Here is a 12,084-nt window from a genome sequence, read left to right as displayed (position 1 = left end):
ATCCACTCCCATTTACTATATCACTATTTAAAGACTTATTCAAAAAAAAAAAAACGTATTTAAAGACATGTTTAAAAAATTTTTTTTACACCTATTCAACGACTTACTGAAATTAATTTTTGATCTTATCCGCTCTCATTTGAAATGACGTTAGTGGTCCTCTTTTAAGGACAATATTTTGCAATTGAATTAAATATTTTACAAATAACTTTGAAAATGGTTAATTAACCATTTCCATACATTGACATTAAATATTGATTATCCTTCATTTGATCAGAGCTTTTTTGAAGTTTGCACGTTTTTGCTGTTTACGCTTGGATTTCCTGAAAAGTGTTAAACAAAGAAGTTCAGTTGTTGATTTGATTGAAAAATTTTCTTGTTGCAATTTTGCAGCTGCTTTCAAATAAATTTCCAGTCAAATCCAGGTGGTGGTTGCGTTTTAAGTTTTTTTACTATAAGCACATTTCAATTCTGCTTGAGAGGCTTTATGGAAATATGAATAACATGTATTCATATTCCCGCGAGGTTAAATTGCATATCAATTTTTTCCTTATTTATTTTTTATGTTTGATTAAGAGGCATTAATTATGTTTGCAAAGTGCACACCGTATATGTGTTTTAATTGAATGAGCAGAGCCGACTTTGTAGCGCTTAGGATGCACTTTTAATTAGCTCGCTATTATGTGGGCAGCGGCGTCGTTGTCGTCCATCAAATGTCGTAGCAAAGCAATGCAATTAAAGCTCCGGTCAGCCTCGACACACTCAATTAATTTGCGTTCCCCCTCCCTCTGTGCAGCAATAGTGTTGGGACCGTATGCTGCAACATCAGCAACAGCAACAGCAATGGTAACAGCAATGGCAATAGAGGGAGAGAGAACAATTTGCAGAGGCAAAGGCAAAGGCAAAGTCACCTGATGATGCTGATGTTGCATCAACTGCGGTGCACTAGTTCGTAAATCTAATATCCTGCAGCTGTGGCAGCAACAAGCGCGAAAACAGGACGTGGCAAGTAAGTGCCATAAAAGGGATATTCGCGCCATTCGCTTACATTGTCGTGGCCGCCGTCGGCCCCGTTCCAGTGCGAAGAACATCAGCCCCACCCACATCCTCATCCTCGTCCTCATCCTGATAATCAACATCGTCGTCAGTCAGCGCTTTCGTTGTCGCTGTTGTCGTCGTCGCCAGCTCTCATTTATTTGATTTCCCAATTACGATTTCCACTTTGATTTGCGTGTTATCCTTGCCAGCCAGCCTTGAACTGCAAGCGCGCCTTCGACGTTCGTCTATCATTTATCGCCAGCTGCTCCATTGTGTTGATGTGCATAACATATATACTCGTTTATTTGTATGTGGGTGTGAATGTTTATCTGAAGGCTGCAGGATCGAGTGTGTGGTTGCCATTGCTTAATTGATAGTTGTTTGCTCGATGACACTACTTCCCCACGCCCCTACGCCCCACCCGATTCTACGAGTAATTCTAATTGACAATTTTGATTTATGTGTTAATCAATAAACTGACAAATCGCTTGCACTAACTGCTTAATACGCATACGCCCTGTGGCACTCCAAATTGCTGCGACGCGTCGCCATTATCTCAATTCTGTGCCGCTTGGCAAACAAGTCCTGTATTTGTATATCTTGTTATTGTTTTCATTTTCTTTGCGGCCTCATTATTGGCGAGCACCTGACCACAAATTTAATTTCCACAAAAATCAAAAAGTCATCGAACTGGCGGCGTGCCAAACTATATACACTGAACGAATACATGTTTCGTAATTTATTTGGGAGAATTTTTCGCATTTTGGCAATCATTTCGCCATCTTTTTTTGGGCTTAAGGCCTGATCTAATCAGAATATGCATATATCAGTATACAGTATGTATGTCTTTAAGTTGCGATTACTTTTTTTGCCCCCAAACATTCAAATTTTTATTTGGAAATTCTTAGCTGAAGAATATGCATCTTAGCCTAAGTTTTATTTTCCTCAAGTTTATTTAAATATGTCCTAATCAGAAAGCTTTTTTAACTATTTGTTTAAAAAATTTTGACTCTGAATGGAATTCTTTAACGCTTATACATGGATATATTTATGACTTTCTTTAAAGTTTTTTCAAACATTTTTTGAAAACAGTCTTTACTTTGTTGGATATAATTTTAAATTAATATCTATAAAGCTTTGGATTTGGTCTAGTCTAATATTATCTAATAATATTCCAAAAATGTATAGGTTGCAAATTTGATTTTTATTCAAAAATTTGTTTTTTTTTTATGCACATTCTGCGCTTAAGTCAAGATTAAAGAAATCTTAAAAATTGTTTCCCCCTTAATCTATGTACTTGTATGTTCTTAAATGTATTTATTTATTGAATAATTTTTTGATATGTTTTTGGACTTCAGCTATCTTCAATTTTTACTACATGCAAATGTATTTATTTAAGACTTGGTCTTCATTGCTTAGCTAAGAAGTGTCGCTGCGAAAACTAGTATTAAGAAATTTATCGTTATCGTTAAGTATTTTGAGTATGGCCCTTCTGGTCACACTGGTCAAGAAGAAGAAGTTGGGAAGAACGGAAAATAAATGTGCGCATAAGTCGTTGTTTAATAAAGATAATTTCGCTGTACCAATAAACATACAGCACAAGAAGTATTAGTCTTTTTTTACTGCAGCATATTTATAATATTCTAGAAATGTTCCCCTAATGAAGGAATATTGTTTACATTTTTAAATTTTTTACAAATACTTGGCTCAAGATACTCTGGGCATTTCGGATATGGCACACAAATTTATAAATATAATTGATATTCTATCAATCGGATACAAAAAGAGGATTAAAGAAAATTTATAAAAATAATTTTGAAAGAGGTTTTTTTTGACTTTCACTTTAGTTTTGTTCAAAGTTTTGTTTTAATTTTTTCGGCCTATCCAAGCAAGTTCCTAAACGCAAAGAACATAATTTTTTTTCTAGGATTTCTTAGCGGCAATCGTAGATTAAATTGTAATATTTTGAAGTCCCTTTTTCTTTCTGTGTACACCAAGCCATGGCGTGCAAACAAAACGAGCGCGAATGGCAACTAATTCATAGGCGTTTAGTAAATCGCCTTCTCTGGAATGTAAATATATATATGGCTATTTATTGATATTATTTAGGCGTGTGAAATTTGTTATTATGGTGTTTGGGAAGGCTGGCAAAGCCTTTTCTGACTTTGTAATCTTGGCGGTAGAAGCTGAAGGCCAATTGGAATTACCGTGCACTGTTTTTCATGAAGCCTTTTGGCAATTATTAAATAATTGAAATCAGAAAATGCAAACTTTGGGTTAATAAGAAAGTCCGTGCTCTATAGAGCTTAAGCCAAGCAGAAGAAATCTTATAAGCGAGAAAGGCGTGAGTTTCTGCTTCCAAGTGGCACTAAATATTTGTTTTATTATTGCTTCGGAAACTCATGAATAATGCGCACGACATCGAAAGTGGATTAATGGCCGAATCATGTAGCTTTTTTGCTTCATTTCTAATGCATTCGATTCATTAGGAATCCGCCGCCTGGGGGAATGAATAATCAGTTCAGAATATACATATGAGCATTTAACAAACAATAAACAAACATTTTTGCACTTTAAATAATTCATGCAAGTACTCGTACGTGAAATATGCAAAGCACAATTTTTTAACTTTAAGCCAATAAGAGCCACAGCCATATAGTATATGTATTTCCAACACTCTGTCCCTCTCGCCCCCACCCCCTTCCCCATCCAGACTCGCACATATACTATACGAGTAAATGTATATACTTAGTATGTGTGCTGGTATGGAGGAGAGAAATGTGAAATAATTCCCATAAAGGACAAAACAAAGGCAAAAAGTTTCAATTTCAATGCCTCTCTTGCTTTTGGCATTTCAAAATGGCGCGCAGCAACAAAGAAAGCAAATATTGGCTTACCGCTCGCAACCGAAACTGGACGGCTGGGCACGGTACCATTTAAATGTATTTACTCGGTAAATATTGTGCACATAGTATGGAAAAATATATATTTATGCAAATATACTGCTTCAGCATGCATTCCGTTTGGTAAAAAAAAAAAAAAAAAAAACGGCCGCTACTACAGTATTGAATTCCTGGAGTACACTCACGTCAAGAGCGAACCATGCCGATTCCATAGAATTCATTTCTGATAACATAAATCTGCCATTGATTCAATTAATATAGAAACAAACTGAACAAACATACATTTGCCCGATCAAAGGATGTTACATGCATGTACGAGTTAACGAGCGTGGGTTCGTTTCTCAAAACTTAACTTCGAGAGCAAAAACAAAAAACACATTGAAAGCCTGTGCATTATTTTTTTTTAATGAAATGGTTCAGATTTCAGCTGCAGTTTGAAAAACTCATAAAAACAGTAAAAAGAAGGATAGTTAAAGAGAATGGATAGTGGCATTATGACATCGAAGTCCTAGCAGACTCGCGTGTAAAAAATATTATGGCTTTAGTTTTAAACTAAGAAATAGGAGTAAAGTAATCACTAATTTTAAAAGAAAACATTATTTCTAAAAAATAAAGCCTTCTAGAAGTGGAAAATATTCACTTCATTCGAGTTTTACTTTCTTTATATTATATACAGAATAATATTTTTATTATAATAAGATCTTCTATTTATGCTGAGCCCCACAAAAATGTTTGCCAAATTACAGATTTTCCATGTGTTTCTACTTCAATGAGTTGCAATTCTCTAGAAGTCTCTGAGCCGTTTCTCATACAACGTAAATTAACTAGACATGAGTATAAAGAACATTTAAAAATCTATAAAAAGTAAAGAACTCGAATCAGATAGGAAAAAGGAATAAATTATGAATTTCATTAAAAACTAATTAACAACACGTCTCAATAAAAAAGTGTACAGCATTGAATTTCGAATCAGAATGCCATTTGAATAGAAAAGAAGAATATGTTACGAATTTCATTAAAAACCAATAAACAACAAACCTCTATTAACAAAATAAATTGTTTTTCCTTGTAAATCATTTTTGAAAAACATCAGCTTTCATCAGCAATGTTTTTAAAAGTAAGCCAAAATGTTAAAGCCCGGCAGTGAAATAAAACCCTTCGGTCGTTGTGATTTATGAGTGGTAAGCAGAAGTACCCAGAAGAAGAAGAAGAGAACGAAACTGAAGTAATATTGTGTCGCTTAATATAATATACATAAATATAAAATAAGCTCGTGTTGTTTAAAGATTAGAAGAATCCACATACTAAGTTCAGTAAGTGTGGATTAAGCCATATTCTAAATCTGTACTGTAATCGTTCATTCAGGCAAACGGAGATGGACAGGAGGATTTAGAGTATTTATTTAAGAGAATAATTGCACAAAAGGGATAGAGACATACTATATAGCTCTATTAGCTGTATTGCATTTTATCAGCAACAACAAACACACTTAAGCTACTATTAACCAACGAAGATTGTGAGGTATTGTAGTTTTCAGCTCTATAATTTAAATTATTTCAAAGAAACCCAGTTGTTTAAAGTTGATATTTTAGATACTTGCGATAGTTGGCTGCAGGTCTTAGCTCTCGATATTATTGAACTTAGCCAGTGAAGGAACTATTAAATACTTCAAATACTTCGTTATTACGGAAACATGAAATGAAAAGTTTTGCTCTCATCTAATTATAAAGCTCTTGCTTAATTCGGGCTATTCATATTCTTGATTCATGCGCATGACTTTGCTTCCTAAATGGCAACTTAATGACAACTTTCCATCAAAAAAGGAAGCACAAAGCTATTTCCGTAATTAACGCACTCGTGCATTGGCAGGAGGGGGCTTCATTTTTGAACTACGAGTACTTGTATGTACTACGATTGTTCATTTTCATGTTTTTGTTGGCTGCATCATGGTTCAGAGCCACTGTGCGAGCGCCCACCTAAGGCGACTAAGCGACTAGTTTTGTTTGCATTGTGTCTAGGTTCGTGTATGCGAGTGTTTGGTATCCTTACAGGACTGCGTGTATGTATGCGAGTGTCGCTGTTGATCGCGTCTCAAGTTGCTTCGACGAGCTCCGCGCTCACATCGATGGCATCTTGTTAAGAATTTTCTATTATAAATACTTCAAGTATTTGAACGGGCAGCCAAAACTTTATACTGTGTCCTGTCTGCTGCTGGCCTTTCCTTCCCTTCCCTTTCCTCTCCTTTCCTCTCCTTTTCTATCCGTCCTGTGCAGTCCATGTATTGATGTATGGTTGGGCAAATATTCCGCTTCAATATTGTGCAGCTCAAGGTAGCAGCCCGCTCGCTCGTGCATCCGACAAGGCAGCCCCACAAATAATTTTATAACTATGGTAAACAGGGGAAAAAAAGGCCAAAACTAGAGAAAAAGTTGCACAATTTTGTGAGCAAACAACAAACTTTGCAATTACTTGGAAATATGTGTGGCTTTTGGACATTTTAGTGCTGCACTTTGGCAAGCAATTAATGGCTGAGTACTGGCCTGGAGGTGGGAAGTCACACAACGGTTCAATTGTGTGCCATGAGAGGGAATTGTTTGCGGATACGAACGAAAAACTCTCACCAAGCAACATTTTGATTAAATCAAATGAGGTGGTTGTTGGAATAAGGCAGCCAGCCCATAAGCACTTTAACCCTAGATGGTTGTTCCAAGTCCAATCAATGACGAACATTTTTTAATGTGCTTGAAGAGTGCAAACGTGCAGATGACTAGGCCTTCCCTAGATAGGAGTTCTAATAATTCTCCTTATCGAATCGGTGAAGAACAAGCAATTTTTTAACAAAGTTTAAAATAATCTTCTTTAAACTAAAGTGCTTTATTAGTTTTACAGTATTATTTCTGCAAATAGAAGAAAAAATTGTCTAAAGTCCGATTTAAGTAACCAATTTTTGCGATTGCAAGGAAAACTATCTGGAGCTTAGTCGAAATATAAGATTGATTTTTTGTATAATGTTAAATTCCTAAGAATTTAATTTTAATTAAATTTCATCAAAAAAAAATTTAGATTTTTTAAAAATGTAAAAACGGAGAATTTTGTGTTTAGGGATCGAACAAGAACAATTTAGTAGTCGTTTCGACGAAGAACCACCTTAGTGTAAATAATAAGAACAACCATCTAGGGTTAAAGCTGAAAAGCAGATTTCTAATAATAATATTTAAAGAACCTTGTAATAGTGGGAGGATAATCGCCTCCTTGAAGCTTAGAGTCAAATATAAATATCCAATGCAACCTATTGCACCATAATTCGAGGCCTCAGTCAGACATCGAAATACTCGCAGGTTGTGGAAGGACGTTTATTTCGGTGTTGCACAACAAATTGGAACAGAAATAGCCAAAGCTGTCTCATCTTGCTAACTGCTAACTGCGCTAATTAGAGCGGTTATCAAATTTGATTTGCTAATTATGCTAATTGGCTTGAAGGACAACTGGACAGGAGAGAAATGCATTCACAGTAAATTCGTAGCTAACATAAATTTTCATTTTCGCATTTCGGTTGTTCGCATCAAATAGTCATAAATGAAAAGCATCTAATTATTTATTCGCCATGGCCAGGCTGATTATTTTTGGCCAAACACTATGCTAAGTGCCGGCACATTACTGCGAAAGTGCAAACTGGTCGGCAACATGGACCTTCAGTGTGCCCTGCATTTAGCAATGTAATTATTAATCAAATGAGAAGGCTAAGTGGTTGCCTTGAAATTAAAAATTAAATTAATAAGTTAATTAGTTAAGTAGTAGTTGGAAGCTATGAAACAATCAATTAAAAGTCACAAAAGTAGTGTTCAAAGTCAAGAAATAGCTTCCTTTTCTTCACTCGATTCGATTTATATGTTTTTGAACTCCAATGATTTGGACTTTGAAAAGTGACGCCCAAAGAAGTCTACCACTTTATTGTCCTTTTAACACTGACAAAATGTAATACAGGGACTCTACGCTGATTTCTATATTTCAGTAAAATAGTTCAAAAGATATCGCCAGACAGACAAACTTAGTCTATTCTACAAAGCAAAAACAAAACTGTGGTTAATCAACAATTCTACACAGAGAAGCAGCTAATTTTAAAAGTTTATAATTCTTAAGATTATATATATTTATAGAACGAAAACTTTAACAATTCTTTTCTGAAATATAGTCCGTTATTTATAGAATAGTTGCATTTGAGCGAATTTGTGAGCAAAATATTTGCTTGTCTGTCCAGCACTTAACTATTCCAATGGCTTCAGTTTTCTTTTAAATGGAACAAGAAACTATAGTAAAGAGATTATAGAAGTTTTAGGCTTGCATTTTATCATCAATTCCCGATATGTTGATATAAATTGTACTTTCGATATACAAGTATTATGCTCGTATTATCAGCTCTAAGTCGTCACTACATCGCCGATGTGTGTCGGACAATTATGCAGGGTATGCGGGCACTCGGTAATGTAAGTGGATAAGTGGCACTAGTTAGTGGAGTGCATGCCAATGGCGGTGACGAAAAGTACGTGCAACACCGACATGCCCCAGCAGTTATGTGCATTGTGGGGAACGTGAAGCACCCGATGTGGTAACATTATCATAGCAACGCAAACATTTCCACGAAATGTGTAGTCAAAATAAATGAAACTAATTAAAATAGTTGCCCAAAGGACTATAATTTAATTGACATTTGAGTGCTCGCAGGACACTAGAGAAGCCGTGTCAGTCCACACCATGATGCGTGCGTGTCTGTAAGTGTGTGTGTGTGTGTGTGTGAGGGTGGGCGAGCATCGGGGAGCTGGCGTGAAAGTTGACTTTGCATTTTTGGCCATAATGGAGGAAATTGTAAACCTCGGCCAAACAGTTTTCCATTGCAAATAGTGCGCATTTAGGAGCTCAGCCCGACTACGAGTACACATTCTAACATTTTTTTGCTGACCAGGCCAGAATGCTTGCAGCGCTAGTTGAGCAACTGACCGAGCTGGTAATTGCCAAGCCGCGCGGCAACAAGCGCCAAGCAAACATTCCCTGCTCCCTGCTTCCTATTCCTTCAAACACCCCGCATACCAGATGCTATATGCCACATGCCACATTTGTCGCACAACCGGCACTCGTGTTGCCCTTGGCATTGGCCAATTCATACTGCGCCATTGCAATTTCCGCTCCAACTGCTCCATCTACGACTATCGCACACAGCCACTGGCATTTGGCCACTGTGGTGGATGAAGCAGAAATCGCAAGCTTCGAGCTGCGAATCGCGATTTACCGAACTGCACACTAATCGACAATATTTGTTTGACAAACGCTACTACCTTTTTTTTTTTAAATCATTTATGTATACTTGTATATAATAAATCATTTAAGTCGCTTGAACATATATAAATGCCAAGCTGACTGGCCGTCTAAGGCCACTGAAGAAAGCGAGCTTCAATTTAGACTAATTCGATGTGTCCACTAAGCCTTGGAAAATTCGACCCGCAATAGGGAAAATATTTAGTTCGATACTTCATTTATACAAGAAAGGTTTACTAAACAGTACACTATATACAAATATATATTAATGGATTTAAAATTAAAAACTATTTGTGGAAAAGGAATACAACTAGAAATGCTAATAAAGGGAAATCTTTATCTCATAATAATCTCCCTTTAGTTTTGAAAAAGTGCTTGGTGCAACTTTAAGCAACGGTTCAGGCATTTTCTTCATCGAAACATATTTATAGTTGTTGTATCACATCGAAAATTGTACATATATATAGTTTATACTCGTATGTACTATCAAGTAGTTCTATAGGGAATCGAAGAACCTCTCACAAATCTGCTTCAGCCACATCCTGATGTCGTCCAGTGTAGCCTTAACGCACAACATCTATTTGCTTCTAGTTAGTAGTTGCAACAGCAACAGCAGCGGCAGCAGAAGCAGAAGCACTAACCGGAACTCGGACGCACCCCAGGACCACTTTATTTCCGCTTCACAAACCTGCGATGGCGTATTGAAGAGTACCTGTGAGATGAATTTGCTTGTGTAGGCTGTGCAACATATAAAAGCCAGAATCGTTCATTTAAACTCGAAAATATATTTATACAAGTATAGTATATACCTATACTATGAAGTATAGTAGGTGCTTGAGGATTGTGTGCAGGCAGTTATTGGTCATCGACGAAAATAATTTCAATATGTTTAGCCAACATTTCCTAAATTATCACTACAATTAGTAAAAAAAAAAAAAAACAAAAAAATTCAAAAGGAAAATGACTTAAGAGACAATCTGACCTCCATTCAATAATTATTATTTTGGTTTTAAAATTATATTTATTCCTAGGTGCCTTCAATAACAAAAGAAATTAATTTATAAAAATAAGATTCTGAGTATATGACCTTTAGCAAAATGCACAAGTCAATTAATAAAGATAATCTTCGAGTTCATTAAGAAGCGTCTCATAGATATTAAAAATGTTCAACCAAGTACCTAACAATAATCTGTTGGTTGTCGAAAAATGAAAAACATCTTCTTAGGTCAAGCATAAATTTCGAATATTTCGGAAAACAATGTGGAATTCGTTTCAAAACACCTTCAACTTTTCTTAGCGGAGGAATTAATAAAAGTGCCTTTCTATTTACAACTATTTATTTATAGATTATACCTATAAAAAGGGGTAACAACTTAAGCTACTTGTCTACTTTTTAAATTAAAGAATTTATTTAAAAATTATTTTGTACTTAAAATGAAATTCGTCCCAATTCGAAATATTTCACACAACAGTCTATATATTTTGTTATACAATACAATTCCTTCCACCTTTCTTAGCTGAGTATTTTATTAAAGATCCTTTCTATTTACCTCAAAAAAGAAGAATAAAAACTTAAATTAAGTAGTAGACGATATCCTGCTATTTGTCGAGGAATGAACCTCTTTTCTTTAAGGAATTACTTCGTTCTCGGAATGAAATCGTCCCAACTCGAAATATTTCACAACAGTCTATATATTTAGTTAAACAATTCAATTCCTTCCACCTTCTATTTACCTATAAAAAGGAATAAAAACTTAAGCTGAGGAATGAAACTCTTCTCTTTAAGGAATTACATCGTTCTCAAAATGAAATCGCCCCAATTCAAAATACATACTTTACAAAACTGTAGAATTCGTTGCACTTTACAGTCTATATATTTTGTTATACGAGTGTGTACAATTCCTTCCACTTTTCTTAGCTCAGCAACTCGTAGAAGTTCCTTCCATTTGATAAAATCTAGAATCTTATTGCCAATTAGTTTCCTTGTACGTTTTAGTTTCTTGAAAAAAAAAACTGATCAACTCAATACTAATATGAATTCTGTATTTTTTTATGCACCCCCTCCCCTCGCACAGATCCACACACAAGGATGAGTTTGGCACACAGCGAGTCTACAAGAAGACCTCCCCGAATTGCGTGCTCACATTGTATTTACCGACGCGGGAGATAACGCTGACGGGCAACAGTCCATCCATATTGCGCGGCATTGTCTTTGTCGATCCGAAGGCCATACAAGGATACCGAGTCTATGCGCAGTTGACGTTGACATTTCGGTAAGATTTCAGAACACGAAGAGAAAAAAATGGCACAGCAGAGGAATGGAGAGTGGGCGAGCGGAAAGAGCAAAGCGACAGGACAGTTGACAGTCAGATAGTGTTAGTTGTTCCAAAAATTGAAATTGTAATTTCCACTTGACTGCAAGTCAACTGCTGCCATGCGCCTGCCTCTTCTCTGCCTATCTGTCTGTCTATCTGTCCGTCTGTTTGTCCGCCTGTTTGTCTGTCAAGCATCTGCGGCCTGTCTGACAAAATGTGCCTGCTGACTGTTCATCCTTGCTCTACTTATTGTTCTCATTGTTGTTGTTTTTGTTGCAGCTATGGCCGCGAGGACGAAGAGGTGATGGGTCTGCGCTTCTGCAACGAGGCCATCATGTCGTTGCATCAGATTTGGCCGCGCAATGAGGAACCAGCTCGCGAATCGTTGAGTCCGCTACAGGTAAGCAAATAAAAAATCGATGTATTAAGCCCACTCGCCCTCCTCATCGATGCACCCTCTTCAAAATGCAAGTGCAAGTTGTTGCGAGTAAAGGACACACGTGCAACGTCACGATTGC

At 36.3% G+C, this 12,084-nt stretch overlaps 1 protein-coding gene across 1 annotated transcript in view; it reads left to right on the top strand.

The window, feature by feature from the left end:
- Positions 1 to 12,084, top strand: part of LOC115629478 — a 90,341-nt gene that overhangs the window by 48,096 nt on the left and 30,161 nt on the right. The window contains exons 2-3 of the mRNA XM_030525948.1: positions 11,327 to 11,524; positions 11,846 to 11,966. Coding sequence (XP_030381808.1) covers positions 11,327 to 11,524; positions 11,846 to 11,966 — 319 coding nt within the window. The remainder of the gene's footprint in view (positions 1 to 11,326; positions 11,525 to 11,845; positions 11,967 to 12,084) is intronic.

This window comes from Scaptodrosophila lebanonensis, unplaced genomic scaffold (genome assembly GCF_003285725.1).
Source record: "Scaptodrosophila lebanonensis strain 11010-0011.00,11010-0021.00 unplaced genomic scaffold, SlebRS2 tig00000155-arrow-arrow-pilon, whole genome shotgun sequence".
Classification (NCBI taxonomy): Eukaryota; Metazoa; Arthropoda; class Insecta; order Diptera; family Drosophilidae; genus Scaptodrosophila; species Scaptodrosophila lebanonensis.
The sequence above is the reverse complement of the archived record's forward strand: the minus strand, read 5'-3'. Positions and strand labels throughout refer to the sequence as shown.